Below are 17403 nucleotides of genomic sequence, written 5' to 3' on the forward strand. Positions count from 1 at the left end.
AAGTACAAATTGAAAAATATTCTGGCATTTCAGTGTTAAAGGATTCCACTCTACACAATCACTTATGTCAACTTATTGCCATGTTCCTCAACCCATGGACATATGATATACATGATTTATGTCTAAAGATGGCTACTTGAGTTTAATTTCTATTCTTCACTAAAGCAGCTTAAAGCTCTGTTCTTATTTTGGTAATAATTTCAATACACTGAAATTATACACCTCTTCTAATTCATCCTACACACTGTCCCTGGAAAATTTCAGCCCTACTTGGGGTTTCAGGTACTACCGAGAACTCTTCCTAGCCCACACTTTTCCCCTCGCTTTTGGACTGTCTCTCCCACCTCCTCTTCAACTGTCACAACTAAACTCATCTTCTGCCCTAAACCTACTCTACTCCTCCCACATTCCGCACTTTCCACCACCACCTCACTGGGCCCATCATGTCTCCGTGCCAAGCCCACTTATCCTCCTCTCATCTGTCTCAGCTGGTGGCACCACCAGAAATAGAAACCTGGGAGTCATCCTGGATTCCCCCCTATATACTTTCCACATCCAATCAATATTCAAGCGTACTGCCAGTTTTTCCCTCCCAATATTTCTTAATTGGACCTATCCTGCACCGACCTACTCAGGCTTGATCTCTCACTTAGACTACACAGCAGTCTCCTCAGGTTCTCCCTGATTCCAGGGGATGGAACTCCCCCTCTGACCCACCCTGCATCCCTCACAGTCCTTCAATGGCTCGCCACTACCTGAAGATAAAGCCCAAAGTATCTGAATATCAAAGAAGGTACCCTCTGATCTAGTGCCTCTCTTTCTCTTCAGCCTCGTATCTTTCCACCTTCAAATTAAGATTCTTAGAAATAAGTCCATCAATAAATACTGCTCAATGAATAGAAACTGAGATGTAGAAACACTTACTGTGGTTTGCTCTGCACACACATCCTGACATATGGCTAGCACCATATGCTCTGTCGCCTCGGCCCATCTTTTTCTCCCCCTCGCCCATCTTACCTGGCTAACTCTTGTAACCTTTAAAGACTAAACCAGACAGGCAGCCTTCCCCATCTCCCTACCCCCAGCAGAGTCTGAGTCAGGCAGTCCTTTGTGACCCCATGCAATACTAAGAAAAATAAACCACAATAAAGGTATAGGGTGGTTGTCTGAGAAAAGGATGGATATTAAAATCACCTAGAGCCCTAGCTGGTGTGGCTCAGTGGATAGAGCTCCAGACTGTGAAGCAAAGGGCCACTGGTTCAATTCCCAGTCAGGACACATACCCGGGTTGCAGGCCAGGTCCCCAGGAGGGGTGCGTGAGAGGCAACCACACGTTGATGTTTCTCTCTCTCTCTCCCTCCCTTCCCCCCTCTCTACAAGTAAAATCTCTAAAAATAAATAAATACACATTTACATAAAATCATCTGGAGTGCTTATGGGAAAGTCTAGTTACTTCTCTGCTCTCAAATCCTTGTCTCCCCTAAACTACAAATTTGGGTACTTCTCATAATCTGGCTGCAGCAAATACTTTTCCTGTGTGCTGTTATTTTTATTTTACTCATCAATGTGCTATTTTTGTTACAATATGTTTTGTTTCATATATTCAAATTTGTTACCTTTTTCTGGGATTTATTTTGCTCCTTTTATTTTACATATTTTTCTATGTATTCTTAACTAGATTATTAGGGGGAAAGTTATCACTCAAATAAAAGTTTACCTAATTTTTAATTTGGTTATTTTTGCTACTTTAACACATAAGCGTGAGACAAAATTTCACTTAAAAGTAAAAGTTATGGCCCAAATGAAAGAACAGAGCAAAACTCCAGAAAGAGAGCTAAGCGATGAGGAGATAGCCAACCTATCTGATGGAGAGTTCAAAGCCCTGGTACTCAAAATGCTCACAGAACCAGTTGAGCTTGGTCGCAAAATGAAAGAACAAATGAAGGATACCCCAAGTGAAATAAAGCAAAATATTCAGGTAACCAACAGTGACAGGAAGGAAACCAGGACTCAAAGCAACAATTTGGACAAAAGGAAGAGATAACAGCCAACGAGAACAGAACAAAGAAACAAGAATTCAAAAAAATGAAGAGATGCTTAGGAACCTCTGGGACAACTTTAAACATTCCAATATCCAAATTATAGGGGTGCCAGAAGGAGAACAAGGGCAAGAAATGGAAAACTTATTTGAACAAATAATGAAGGAAAACTTCCCAATATGGCAAAGGAAATAGACTTCCAGGAAGTCCAGGAAAGCCCAGAAAGTCCCAAAGAAGTTGGACCCAAAGAGGAACACACCAAGGCACATCATCACTAAGTTACCCAAGATTAAAGACAAAGAGAGAGAGAATCTTAAAAACAGCAAGAGAAAAGGACACAGTTACCCTCAAAGGAATGCCCATTAAAACTGTCAGCTGATTTCTCAACAGAGACCTTACAGGCAAGCAGGGGCTGGAAAGAAGTATCTGAAGTTACAAAAGGCCAAGGACCTACATCCAAGATTACTCTATCCAGCAAAAATATCATTTAGAATGGAAGGGCAAATGGAGTACTTTCCAGATAAGGTCAAGTTAAAGGAGTTCATCATCACCAAGCCTTTATTATATGAAATGTTAAAGGGATTTATCTAAGAAACTGAAGAAGATCAAAAACTATGAACAGTAAAATGACAACAAACTCACAACTATCAACAACTGAACCGAAAAAAAAGAAAAACAATGAAAACAAAAACTAAGCAAACAACTAGAACAGGATCAGAATCAGAGAAATGGACATCACATGGAGGGTTTCAGTGGGGAGGGGGAGGGGAGGAATGGGGGAAAACGTACAGGGAATAAGAAGCATAATTGGTAGGCATAAAATAGACAGGGAGAGGCCGAAAACGGTATAGGAAACAGAGGACTCAAGTTTGTACAACCCATGGACACGAACTAAGGGGAGGAATGCTGGACAGTTTGGGGGTGGAGGGGGGGTAAAGGGGGAAAAATTGGGACAAATGTAATAGCATAATCAATAAAATATACTTTAAAAAACAAAATAAAAGCTGTGAAATGCCCTGGTGACAAGATACTGGAGATGCATTTGGAAGACAGACACACTGACAATCATCTAGAAAAAAGTGGTCCTCCCACTGTCCCTCCCATTTTAACCAGGGGCCCTACTAATTATGTTTAAATTTTTTAGGACGGGTGGGAAAGCCCCCTCATTCTAGGGGGTCTGTGGCCTCACAGTCACCCTGCAGCACAACCTGTAAATCACCCCTGAATAATACTGATCTATAGTCTCTATTCATGTGGTTGGGATATTGAAAGTGAAACAGGTACCACCTGGGGCTTTTAATAATTCCCAATTTCAAACCAGTTTTCCCACAGATAAGATACAGGAGAAGAAGGAAAAAGGGGACTCGTGTAAAAACAGAGCTGGCCATACTCACAGAAACTTCCTGCAGGAATTGACTACCAGGAACCACGCAGCAGGGATACCAAGAAACCTAAAGAATGTGGCTTAAGCTTTATCCCAAATGTCATCTTTCTGAGCCAGAGAAAAACAACTAAGAAGGAAAACTGTAGCCTGCTCTTTTTAAAGAAAACAGCAGTGTGGCTTATACTATGGAAAAATTTATGCTTACTTGTAAAGGAAGACACAAAAAAATCAAAATAGCTGTGCTACAGTGCTGGGATTAAGTGTTCTTTTTATGTTTAAATTTCCCTTATTATAATACATTTTGTATCAATAAATGTAAGCCAAGCAAAAGATCTTCATAATCAAAATTATACAAATATGAGAAAACTCTTCTTTCGTTCAGTATCCATGTACCAAACACCTAGAAAAGTGCCAAACACTTTTACTAGGGAAGACAAAATGTCTTCAAGAGATTCGTGTTCTTAATGACATAAATCTGTTAGAAAACAGATAAATTCCAATACTATGTAAGTGTCTGTACTAGCGTTCATGCCCTGCAAACAAAATCCAGCTCAAACTGGTTGGTTCAAATAACAAAGCAGAACTCACTACAAAAATACTGGGGGAGCTCACAAAAACCCAGTGAACTACAGGGATCAGGATCACATCCTTTCAAGTGCACACCAGAAGAGAAAGATTTTTCTCCCAGCTTCCTGATAATCCCAGGAAATTTCACCTGATTGGCCTGGTCTGTATTACCTGTCAGCCCCTGCATCAAGCTCTGTGGCCAAAAGGTGCAAGACTCTTACCAGCAAAAAAGGTTGGGGGGGCAAGGGCAGGGAATGGCAAGATCAGGCCTGGGAGAAATTCTCACTTTGATACCCAGTAACGTGGTATCAGAACTAGTTATGGACGATGCCCTGGCTATTAAGCTAATTAGGGGGCTTTAAAGTTAAATAGCAGCTTGTCAGATGGAAAAATGGAGAAAAGTGCTTCGGACAAAGGGATGGCTGGGAATCAGGTCTTTTATCCTGTAGGTAGCAGGGATTTCGAAGTGAGGTGGGATGGCGTGGGAGTGGATTGATGACAGGAACTTCTGTCTGAAGGGGGCTGGGATAGCCAAGTTGATAGGAAACAGGTTAGGGAAGAGGAAAGGTGAAAGAACTTCCTGTTCAAATGTATCTGAAAATTTTTCTTTTTCTCTGCTTTACATGGTACACAGCCATGGTAACAACCAAACCCTAGATTTCAGTATTACACTCTCCAGCCAATTATTCCAAGTTGTACAGTGAATTTAACACATTGAAATGACAAAACAAACATTTCCTGCCAAATGATCTTTCAAAATAGACACACTTAATATAAGACATTCTGCTGCACTACATAAAGGTTCAAAGCAGCAAAGCTTATTTTAGCTTCAATGTGTAAACCAAATAATCACCCATTACCAGCATCTGAAGTAGGTTTCCTAGCAATCCTAAGTATTTCTCCCAAGTGCGTTCCATCTTTTCAGTACACTTCCAGTGTTCTGAATTCTTTGGCTTAGCTGCTGGCTATAAATAGGACATTCGGTGATTTGTTTTAATGATGTTCTCTCCCTCAAAGAAGGACACACACACATACCCCAAATTTGAAAAGTACACATCTCTTTATTTCCTAATCTCCTCTAAGGTAGTCCCTACTTTCATGAGGACGGTCTTCGAAGACATAAATGATTACCTACCTGCATATTCATAGAACCACTCTAAGCACCTCTTACTTGAAAAAGCTTCTTCTTCAGTCTTTATTCTAGTTGAATCATATTTTCTATACATGCTAGAAATTGAGAAAGCAGTTGTGAGTTATTTAAAGATTCTGAGTTCTTTTAAAGTAGCAGATAGATTTTATTCATTTACCCAAACCACACATCTATTTAATCAGTATTTCAAGTGTATTTTAAATATTTTACTTCCTGCATTTGAAAGCTTCAGCTTTTATAACTACAGTTTTAAACACAGTCACACCCGATATAGAATTAAATGGTAAGCACTTAAATCAGGTTTTTCTCTGATTAACAAATAATCAGTAAGAACTGAATAGAAACCAGGTATTTGAGAGACACCCTTCTACCTCAACAGCCAGAACTAACCAGAGTGATGAGATACAGAAAGAAATGTCTACAGTGTTTTCTTCGATTGATGACCCTAGAACTCACTCATGTCTCACATTAAGTTCTCCTGACTTCTGTGTCTTATGAGTCAGATTGGGCACAGAGCACAGTGTAAGGGACCTGTCAATACCAGACAACTCAAGGGAACATTAAGAAAATAAAAGGAAATGGCAAGCTATATTCAAGCCTCTGGGGATGGGGGGAAATGAGGCACACAGCCGATCCCATAAAGTCCCTTGGATGATTTCTTGATCAGGATAACCTTAAAACATCAGGAGAGAGAAGTATAGAGAAACCCTGGCTTTTGCCATTCTCTTAGAATCCCCTAGTATTGTGGGAACAGCCAGTCTAAGCTGGAGAACTGAACCAGGAAGCACGGCAGCCTCCTACCACAACACTGTGACCTTCAGCAGGAATTTCTTATCTCATAATGGCCTGGGGCTGAGGACTGAAATATTCCCTACTTGAGGAGGGGAGAGGAGACAGCATGTCTACAAACAGTGATTTGGATAAAAAAATTATGAATACTGGTATACACTTTTTTATCCTCTATTTATATCTAAATTGCCTAAATAGTTATGTAAACATTTATGAATGTAATTTTCATTTACATAGTACATAAAATCATGTCTAATTCTTTTTAATGATCATTTGTTCATACCTGCACATTCACCAGAGTATCTGTATATACCTCTGATTAAAGATTCCAAGTTTCAATATGAAAAGAAGAACACTGTTTATAAGGTGGTAAGATAATGAGCCTGCAAACTACCAGTTTTGTATTTCTTTGATAAAAGGTGGCCGTAATGCCTGGAAAAAACGTGGATACTGTCCAACGGGTCAAACAAATACGTTCCTATCCTGGGCCTGGACATTCCTCTCTCGGCTCGAGGTCTTTAACTGGTCCGCAATCTAGAGACCTATACACGACACTGTAATGTCTGAACTGCTTCCACATGCTCCACAGAAAAAAAGGGTAACGGCATGCCAGTCAGTCAGTAAAAGAAAAAAAGCGGTATATGCTGTAACATGGATGAACCTCAAAAAACATTAAGCTAAGTGGAAGAAGCAAGACACAAAAAGACCACTTACATAAAATGACCAGAAAAGGCAAATCTGTGGAGCTAGAAAGCAGATTCGCGGTTGCCTGAGGTTGGGGACGGAACAGGGAATGAATGCCAGTGAGCGGCCCCCCAGGATCTGCCTACCTGGGGCAACGGAAATCTTTCGAAACTGGTTTGTAGTGATGGCGGCACAACGCTAACCACTTAGCAAAAATCACTGAGTTTGTACACTTAAAATGAACATTATAGCATGCAAAAAAACTGTTAAAAAGAAGGACCAAGAATGAAACTCAGATGACGCTATACTCTCTCTTCCTTGGGTGACCACAGAAGTGTGATCAATATGAGTGTGACACCCTCACACTCACACTTCTGAAACTCAACTACCCGTTTTTACACTGGCTTTATCATACTACATTATACTGGACTGCGGCGAAAAACATACTAAACATTATATACAGTCACAAAATACTACGGGGTTATCAGAATTAACAATCCTCTGGTAAATCACATCTACACTGCCAAGGAAGTACCGAGTGACCTGGCTTCGTAATGCTGAAAAGCACTGGTCTAAACTATCTTCTTTTAGATAATATTTTCTACTCATTTGGGATTTGAACAGTGACATTATTTTTACATTTTCAGAGCCCATCTCTCTAACCCTCCAACTGAGTTGTAGGTTATTAACTATCACAGTAAGAAACAGGAAAGTCTCATCTAATCTTGATTTATAGATGTGAAAATTCAGGCCCATTAGTGAAGTGGCCTACAGAACTAGAATAAAGGAACATGGAAAAAGGCAGAAAGGACTAAAATTCTGGTGTTTGTTCCTTGTTTTAAACACAGAGAGAAAAAATGACTTTGAAAATCATGCTGAAACAATTAATAAGCCCCAAATAAACAAGTCTAACAGGCCTTTGGAGTTACCAAAATGAACAGTTCACTGGTCTGAAGGAGAAGTGCTTTAAACAAATATTCTAACGAGTTTGTTTCTAACCAATTCTCACTCTTCTGAGCATAAACCTCAGCGCAGCCAACACTCCCAGCAGGCTTAGAGCATTCAGCACAAGCAGCTCGCGCCAGCCACTCCGCGCGGGTCCCCTGCAAAGGCAATTATGGGATCCCGGCAGCGGTGTTTAGTGAGATTACACACCAGTCCTGTGGTCCTCAACAGGCTCAGACAGCGAGCCCATAAAAGGAAACAAAGAAACTCTACACCAGTTTTGGCAGATCAGTGGATTAAGATAAAACTTTGATTTCTAAGAACTGAAATTACCTAATGTGTTTTTGTTTTATAAACCTACGCATACAATAAGTGACATGAAATAATTACACTTTGAAAGTTTGCCTGGCAGAACCAAAAGAATGTTTCAGTTGGCATCTGTTCACTTAGAAGACCCACAATGGATTAGGCAGAAACATGCCTCTTTTGACACTTATGTCATCAGTTTTGATCTACTGTCTCTGCAACATACCTATCATGTCTACTTTTCTTGGCAGATAAATCATCTCCAGAGGCAGGTCTTCTCTTTTTCCTTGGCGGCATCACTTTACTAAAGCAGTCCGAAGAACTACAAGACCGCAGGCTTCCTACAAAACAAAGAGACCAAGGGCACAGGATGACGGTATCCGCAACACAACACTTACAAAAAATGCCCCCACCAAGTTAGAAACTTTCATGGCAGGTATTGTAAAGGGTTTTGATGTCATCTGTAAATGCTATGGGGTGGGAGGAAAAAAATGTTTTTTAGTTCCTCTTTGAGATAATGTTGGAGTCAAGACTAAACCCAGCAATGACACAAGTAAGTTAATACACTCTCCCCAAAACCACACCAGAAATAGAAGTTATCACATCTTCAATTTACTCTCCAAAAATACTAATATAAATCATCTCAGCTTGCAGCTTCTCTTACATGTCAATGATCCTTCAGAAGACAAAGCCAGCTCAACCAGTCACCCTGAATCAAAATATACACACAAGAGATATCTGGTTTGGCATTTAAAAAACAAAAACGGGATTTAGATTTTTGGGAAAGAAGCCTGACACAATCTTGAGTAAAATTTCCATAATAATTTTTAGTTTGTTTCTGCCACCTGAAAAAGAATTTGCCACTTCCATTCAGGGTTTTTACCTTTCATTTGGTAAAAAAATATTAAAATGCAGTAACACCACGGAACACTTATTGAGACCTTACTGTGAGTCAGGTCCTCTTCTTAACACTTACATGTTAAGTGACATGTTAGGTTACTTGTTAACCTCTTAACAAGCTTATGAGAAAAAAAAATCGTTACTGCCTATGCAGATGAGAAAATGGAGGCAGAGAGAGTTGGGTGGGTGGCAAAATTGGGATTCAAACCCTGACGGTTTCACTTCAGACTGTCTCAGACCATTATGAATTACAAGACAATTATAAGATAATTAAAATAGCCCATCTTGACACAAGGGCTAGCCGATGTATTATGTCAATAACCCTGAATAACAACAGCAGGACAGAGGTAATCATCTCTACTTGACAGATGGGCAAACTAAGGCTTAGGCATCTGAGTAACCTTCTAGGGCCTCAGAAGTGTTAAGTGGTGAATTCTGGACCACAACTCCCACTCCTTCCACTGGCCCATTGGTGGAGGCCCTGGGCTCTCAGTGACCCAAGAAGACAAGAGCCAAGGGGTGCTGGGGTTCAATGATCTGCATTCAAAGAATGAATTCCAGTTCTTCACCTAACATGTGGCTTGGTCAATCACTGACCTAGTCTGGGGCTCTGGTGTGTCACCTGAAGAATGATAACTATGGTTTCTATGTTGCAGGAGTTTCATGAGGAAAAAACACCCATTCAGTACCGCGCGTAGGCAGATGCTGGCGACATACGGAAACCTGCTCTAAGTGCCGTAGTGGAGGGAAGCCGTGGCGCGCAGGCCGGGCCTCCCTGCTCACTGGGTCCTCACAACCCTGCGAGGTGGGAAATTTTTAGCACTGCCATTTTTACAAATGAAGAATTTGAACCAGAGAGATCAGATGACAGGTGGAAAGCAATAGGTGAAGTCAAGGATGAAACCCAAGCAGCCCAGCAGCAAAGCCCGAGCTCTCCGGCACTACTCACTACTGCCTCCACCAGACCACCAGAGCAGAAGCGGCCCTGAGGAGAGAACTAAGGACAGCGCCCTGGGGAGGGTGGAGTATCAGGGACTGGGAAAAGACTGTAAAAACTGTGCGAGGAGAGTAATGTCCCAGAAGCCAGAGGAAAAGAGTGTTTCCAGGAGCGAGTGGCCAACTGCACACGGAGGACAGCTCAGAAAGGAGTGGGGCACGCATGAATGTGGCAACCAAGTCCAGCAGCAGCAACTGCTGTGGGCTGGGGGAGGATGTGAGGGAGGGAGCAAACGTACTGAACGTGGACGACTCTGTGTAGAAACCTGTCTGAAAGGCAGGGAGAAGGTGGTGGGGACCAAACAGTCACAACCCGGGAAAGAGCAGCGGTCAGGACTGGAACCTACACGCCACTTTACACTTAGGCCTCCACCATTGTGCTAAGTTACCAGGGTAATACACTTCAAGAAAACGCCAGCCCGAGCACTCTTCTGTTATAAAACAAGACTGCAGCCTGAATGAGGCGTCTGCCCAGGGCCAGTACTGGACGACGCATGTGCTCAAGGACCTTCAGCACAAAAGCAGACCGCAAACTGGGCTATAAAGATGACCCTCTGCCACCTTCCTAGGGGCCCAAACAGGCTCTGTTCTTCCAGGGGGTGGGACAGGGAGTACGGGGTTCTTCCAAGACACAAGGCGCTCCCATGTTTCTCCCCCCACAACAGCAGCAAGAGCTGGAAGAGAGAGGGCCAGAGAAAGTGCTGCCCACCGCCAACAAGCAACTCATTCATCTTCCCTCTGAAATGGCGGTCCTGTTTACAAACAACACTGAAGCATTCAAAAAGATCCCCAGAGATGCAGAGTAACCCAAGCATTTGCAGACTGCCAACATACAAGAAAAAGGCTTATTCTCACCCATTAATGCTTTCGGACGGGGCTTGCAAAATGAGAAAGTACAACCATACAGCTGAAAAATCCAGCAACACTGCTCAGAAATAAGAGCCTGCCTTAAACTTCGGGGCTTGCCTCTGCCGCGCTGGATGGGTACGTGTGAAGGAAAGACATTTTCTTCCAGTACTGGTCACGGCTGGGTTCTGAGCATCGGCTCGGGCAGCAGCCTCCGCCAGTGTGTGCGGAACACAGAGCAAAATGCCTTATATCTCCTCAGCCCGTGGGCAGATGAACAGCACTTAAAATGCCTTCACCTCCGCTACCTGTTTCACAGAAACACTGGTATGTCAGGCTTTCACCGAGTCCTACCTGCCAAGAGTATCATCTTCTTGGTAAACACAAACATCATGTTAACCAACTCTTTCAACTTTTTTTTCCTTAATGATGAACGCTTTCTGTTAAAAAGTTTCACAAAGAAAGAAAAAGTTTCACAAATCACCCTTACTTGTATTCGTATAAAACATATTCAAATTTGACCCCCAAATTTGGCAGTTTATTCTTTCATTTATTCAACATTTTTATCTTCTAGCTAAGAACTTTTGCTTTTGTTTCGATCCCTCCACTCTAACGTTCAGCATAAGTGGCTGTCACGGGGCATCTTTCACAAAGAAACAAAGTCTGTTCCCCTCCCTGGTGCCCTTTCCAGCTCAGGCACCCACCGGCTCTCTGACCCTCTCACCCCACCTCACAGGAAGGATGAGTCAAACTCAGACCCCAGGGATGCTGCAAAGGACACAGCTCCTCGGGCAGAACCCTAGAACCCAGAATGATAGTGAAAAGTTTCAGGCTATATAAAAATCCAATTCTTAACGCTGCAAAAGACTAAGTTTACTTAAAGTAATTTGAACCAAACCAACAAAATACACAGAGAAAACACATTTCAAGGCTTGTTTGCCCCAAACCCTCCACCCCAACGTGGCTCCAAGGACCCTACCTGAGCAAGAGCAACAAGGATTTTTAAAGGCACACCTTTTGGGTCGCCTGTGCATACACAGCAGCTCACAAAGTAATAAGGAGATACATACACCGCAAGTCCTACAGCAGAGTCTCAGTAAGTGTCTGTTGAATAAATGTGTTCCTAAAACATGCGTAAATCAAATTCTGCTAAAAAAAAACCATTTATTTTTATGAATAAATAATGCACCATAACTTCAGATTTTTTCCCCATTTCTCAGTAAAACAAGCATTTGACTTTAAGTTTCTTGGCAGGTAGGATTTTTTTAAAAACACATTCAAGAATGTTTGCTTCTCAAAACTCTGTGATGTCTTTTTATAACAAAAACATTTGAATCTAAGTGAATATTTTTACAAAATTGTATTTACTTGTATAGTTAAATTTAGACTTTATTGACCCAGAACTTGTATCACAATCTACTTCAATTAAACTATCTTTAAAACTAAAAATAAATTAGTAAGCAAATAATATAAACAAGAAGGTTATAGAACGTCTACTTCAGAGAATGAGCTATTTCAACCCTTTAAAATATCTATTTGAGTACAATCTGACATTACAGGCAGAGGCAAAATATTAAGGCTGCCATTTTAAATAAAAGCAACTTTCTGAAAAATTTAAGAAACACAGAAATTCATTTGAAATGGTCAGAGCTACAAGTTTTCCTTCTCTGACAATCACCAAGGAAAAGCAGTGACAAGAAAGATTTCAGGGAGCTACCTTAAATCTCCTAAGAAATGTTTGGCAGGAACATAGGAAAGAGGAAAAGCCTTTTTATAATAATAATAAAAAATGAGGAAGAGGAGAAGAAGAATCTCAACTAGTAATCCCAAACTGTGATTCAGGCTCCTTACTGTTATCCTGGTTGATATTCTGGTCTTCGATCTAAACATTTCTGTATTAGATGAACAGTGAGTGAAAACCTTCCCAACTCTCCCATCATTAGCTCTCTCCTGATGCTTTCATTATTTAGATGATCCTCAGGCAGGAGATACAAACTGGTTATATTTTTTACCCAAGGGTTATGATTTGAGTTCAGGTTTATTTCTTTTTGGTTCAGTGTTCAAAGAGAACAAATGAATTCTTTTATTAACCAACTATATTTTTAAATAAATCATGGAACTGCATGAATACAGCCATTCTTCCCACATTAAACAACTAGAAATACTTGCAACATTTTTCAACAGATTTACCCTAATATTTGGTCCCAGATAATCATTTTAAAGAGCAACCTGAGGCCCTGGCCAGGTAGCTCAGTTGGTTAGAGCATCATCCCAGTACCCAAGGTGGTAGGTTCAACCCCAATCAAGGCACATATGAGAATCAATCAATGAATACATAATCAATCTCTCTCTCTCTCCCTCCCTCCCTCCCTCCCTCAAATCAATAAAAGTTGTTTTCAAAGAGCAACTTAAGTTTACCTGAATCAGACCAAAGGCCCTTTAGTATCTACTACCCAGCTTGTTGTTTTGATAATTATTTAAGCATGTAATTCTCAATAAATGCTATCTAAGTAAGTGCTCTCTCTATATATATTTTTAATTTCTTTGCTTGGACATCAAGTTAAAAAAAAAGTCCTATTTAGGATTTATTTTCTGTAAGACACATAAAATTGTGTGCCCAATTTTTAGACAGCTATTTCAACCTTACTTTTCACCGAACAATGTTAAAAAAATATGATAATCTGAGTTGATAAATACATTGCATTAGGCACCTTACCAGTACCTAATATTTTATTTCATTTTCTTGAACAGATCATTGCTTGCTTGCTTGAGTAAAACTATTACTCCCTAGATGCGTAATTTTTATCCCACTATTTCAGTCAAAAAAAATGTCCTTTCCTTTTGAAATCTCTAAATGATACTTGACTGCTGGCACCTATCTTCCTTTATCACCTTTTTGTCCTCTCTGGCTTTTTTTAAATCCTCACCGGAGGAGATGTCTATTGACTTGAGACAGACAGAAACATCGATGTGAGAAATGTCAATTAGTTGCCTCCTGTGTGTGGCCCAGACCAGGGATCGACCCATAACCTAGGTATGTGCCCTGACTGAGGATCCTACCCGCAACCTTTTGGTGTGCGGGACGATGCTCCAACCAGCTGAGCCAATCCGGCAGAGCTGTCCTCTCTGGCTTTTTTTTACCTACTCCCAGCATTTTGGGCTACTTCTCTAATATTAACTCTCTCTGTCTGTCTTTCTCTCTCTCTCTCTCTCTTTTTTTTTTTGGTGGAAGATTGAAAGCACAAAAGAAAAGTGGTAGAGGAGACAGAGCAGAGAAATGCTAGCCTCTTCTGCACTTGTGTCTGGCTCTTCCATATATAGTTGTTATAGCTACTGCTCAGACTATTGTTAAGCCAAGAGGTTCTAACACACATTACAGTAAGTAACTTACTCAGATTTCTAAACATTACAGAGTTTATGCTGTTTAATTTTTAAAGTATACTCTGTCAGGTATGGTAATCACAAGTGATGCTATAACAAGATGGAGAAATGCTAATGAAATTGACAACTAAGAATTACTAACTCTAATTAACACTGACAGGCACTTAACGAGGTACCAGGCACTGCACCAACAAGTCATATACCGAACATCAGACACATCTACTGTCCCCAGGCAGTGAAAGAGAAGGCATGAGGCGTAATACATTTTCCACTTTCATTTCCCATAATTATAACTTACATATTAAATTGCCACATTCAGATTAAATATTTAAATGTAAAATTACTATAGTAACCATACTCACACTAATCCACAGTTCAAAGTTAACTACGTCATGTACAAGATTCCGAACTTAGAAGTTTTATTACCTTATCTAAGGGAAGACAACCTAAAGGCTTTACAAACACGAAATTCAGTTTTAAAAATCAAAACTTCACTAGCTCTTAAGTTTAAAAAAATCCCCAAAGCCCACCAACATACTGTCCCAAAATAGGAGAGAAGTGCGCTTTTTTTCTTAATTATTAAAACTGGCCCTGTAAATTTTATTTCAGTATTACTGGTAGCAGCTAAAAGTTAAACATCCTTAAATGTGTATCAATAGACACATATTATGATATATCCATGAATTAGAAAATTATGCATTCATGAAAAAATAAAGCAAGTGCTTTACAAATGTGCTACTATGAAGAGACCTCCAAGATATACTGAGTGACAAAAACAAGAGGCACCTACAGACGCACCCTTGTATTTGGGGAAAAAATCTATCACCAGATGCATCATCATCATCTGGGAAACAAGCACAAGAATGTGAGAGTTACCTCTGGGGAGGCAACGGTGGACACAATCCTGGAGTAGAGGGGGCTGGGGGACAAAATGGGACAGAAACCTTCACTTCTTGTTTTCTACCTTCTCAACACTTCTTTGAAAACTGCATGCATGCATTGCTTTTAAATTATTAAGGAAACTGCTTTTGACTGTCTTTTAAATTGATCTAGTGTAGGGCCAACCTGGTCTGGCCGTCTAGAACATCCCTGGAAGGAGGAGAGTCTGATCTCACTTGTGATCCAGGGAGGAGGACCTGAGCAGAGGGGCCCAGCCCCTTCTGAACTCCCTTCCAGATCGGCCTGCCAACAGCTCAGACCCTCCACTGGCAGAGGGGGGCTTCAGAGAGCGAACAGAGGGTATGCTGGCCTGTGCTTACCCAGTTGTGGCAGTGACTGAATGCAAGGTTCTCTAATTCAGGGGAAATACTGAAAGCCTCTGCGTTTTTGCTGCACAACTAAGCTTTGTTTCCAAATGAACTTGTTACTTCCATCTCCATCTTGTGTCTAATTTTCAACTGATTCTGAACCGAACCAATTTGGAAGGGAGGGCAGGGAGAGTTCTAAACCCCAACAACCTCCAAGATTACCATCAAATGAAAACAGAACGATGTTATGCAGCATGCACAGTATGACTTCATCAATGCTAAATAAGAGAACACTGCTATAAAAATATTCACACATGTAAAAACAGCTCAAAGAATAAACATTAAACTTGGGAAGGTTGGATTGAAAGACATGAAAGAGGACTGTCACTTTTTACTCCTAAATTTGCTTTTCTGTTATTCAAAATTCTCCAACAAGCATGTATTCATACATTATTGTGGTAACCTTCAAAAATTTTTAAACGTCTTTTAATTTTTGATGCGTGTTTTAGTAACTGTAATTCAGGTGCAAGTCTCTAAACTCCATAATTACCAACAGTTTAGAGAAGTGGTTCTCAGAGCGTGGCCTCCAGACCACTGCATCAAAAAAGTGGTAGATGCGCCAACTCTGGGGTTCCACCCCAGACCTACAGGACCGGAAACACTGGGGGTGGGACCGAGCTGTCAGTTTTAACAAGCCCACCCCCGAGGGATTATAATGCTAACTAACGATGGAGAACCACGGGGCTGGAGAATCATTTACAATAAAGTTTCAATTTTCCCATTCATAAATCCTCAGGACCTACACACACACACACACACACACACACCCATACCTGCCTATCTAATTATTTTTCATCTCAATTCAATACACACTGAGGGACTACCTTTCAAATTGCATTATTGTAGTAACTTTTTCGTACAAACTAAAATACTTCAGTAGAGAAATGACATCTTGAAACCACTAGGGTGAATCCCCAGCCCCTTAAAGGGACGCAAGTGTCTGCCATGGCCAGAGCCCCAGAACAGATGTCCCCCTGGGAAGGAACTGGAACACACTGCCTTTTCTGCTCTGAAGGACATCCTCAATCAAGCCATGACTTGTTAATGGAATGTGTTAGAATGTTGAGCATTCTCAGCTTGCATTTCTCCTTTGTAACTTTGTATTAGGAAATTTATTTAAAATTGAGTAGGGTTAGCTTTTACAGATACCTGTTTGGTGATCGTCTTGGCCAACGTCTTCCGTTAGATTCTGCAAGAAATATGTTCATTATTACCAAGAAATCACAGCAAGTTTTAAAATTCAATATTTTCATAAACAGCTGATATCTTAGTATCTGTAACCTAAATTTTTATCAACCACATTTAAAACAACTATATAAACAGTTGGTAGTTTTGTCTTTAAAAGATTGACTTACTAGCTTATTAAGGGTGTGGTAGATCTTATGAATATTTGCCAGTGTTGAGAGATGAGAATTCAGCTGAAAATCTTTAAAAAAGAAAAAGGGGAAAATTCAGTGTCATTTATTTCCCATACTGCACAGAGTATAAAAAAAGGAAGCTCAGAAGTGATGGTAAGCTAAGTGTTTCGATACAACTGAATAGCATCTCCATTAACTTGGTACTTATCAAATAAAATACAACATGCAATGACAGACCTATCTCCTAGAAATAGTCTGACACCAAGTTAAATTCCCAACCAAATGTTGAATGAAGTTCATGAAATTTTCATATGAACTGTAAGGTAAAACAAAGCACTTCAGTAATGATAAAGTCCTACCAGCAATGAACTTGAACTTAATAGAAAAATATCAATAATGTTAGCCAATTAAACAAGTTACACAAATAGAAAACAGATCTCAAATGAAACATGTTCTCATTCTCTTTCCTTAGCTCTTCCCCAGAATTACTAGTAAAATACCAAGCTTCCAACAAGAAAATAATAGAAAAGCACCTCAACCATTCAGGAGTTCTGACAACATACTTATTCTGTTGGCTCTTACAACAGAGAGTGCAAAAGCTCCTCCCCTTCCCATTAGTCAAACACAACAAATCAAAGAATTATCCTGCGAGCTCTGAGTCTGGTGGGCTGAGCCCTGGATGGAGGCTACAGTTACCTGTACCACAATATTTAAATGACCCACAAACCAGAAACACAGAAGCAGAAATCAC

The 17403-nt window shown here is 40.5% G+C and overlaps 1 protein-coding gene across 8 annotated transcripts in view; it reads right to left on the minus strand.

Annotated features, from left to right (window-relative positions):
• Positions 1 to 17403, minus strand: part of DCUN1D4 (defective in cullin neddylation 1 domain containing 4) — a 69937-nt gene that overhangs the window by 31432 nt on the left and 21102 nt on the right. For 4 of the 8 annotated variants that reach the window (XM_024573668.3, XM_045182818.2, XM_024573671.3 and 1 more), the window contains exons 2-5: positions 16650 to 16720; positions 16444 to 16483; positions 8091 to 8205; positions 5126 to 5217 (exon numbers count right to left, since the gene is read on the minus strand). The exons of 1 other annotated variant lie outside the window; for it this stretch is intronic. In XM_024573668.3, coding sequence (XP_024429436.2) covers positions 5126 to 5217; positions 8091 to 8205; positions 16444 to 16483; positions 16650 to 16720 — 318 coding nt within the window. The remainder of the gene's footprint in view (positions 1 to 5125; positions 5218 to 8090; positions 8206 to 16443; positions 16484 to 16649; positions 16721 to 17403) is intronic. 3 more of the 8 variants (XM_045182817.2, XM_053922720.2, XM_045182819.3) reach the window with 1 other exon arrangement.

This window comes from Desmodus rotundus, chromosome 4 (genome assembly GCF_022682495.2).
Source record: "Desmodus rotundus isolate HL8 chromosome 4, HLdesRot8A.1, whole genome shotgun sequence".
Taxonomy (NCBI): Eukaryota; Metazoa; Chordata; class Mammalia; order Chiroptera; family Phyllostomidae; genus Desmodus; species Desmodus rotundus.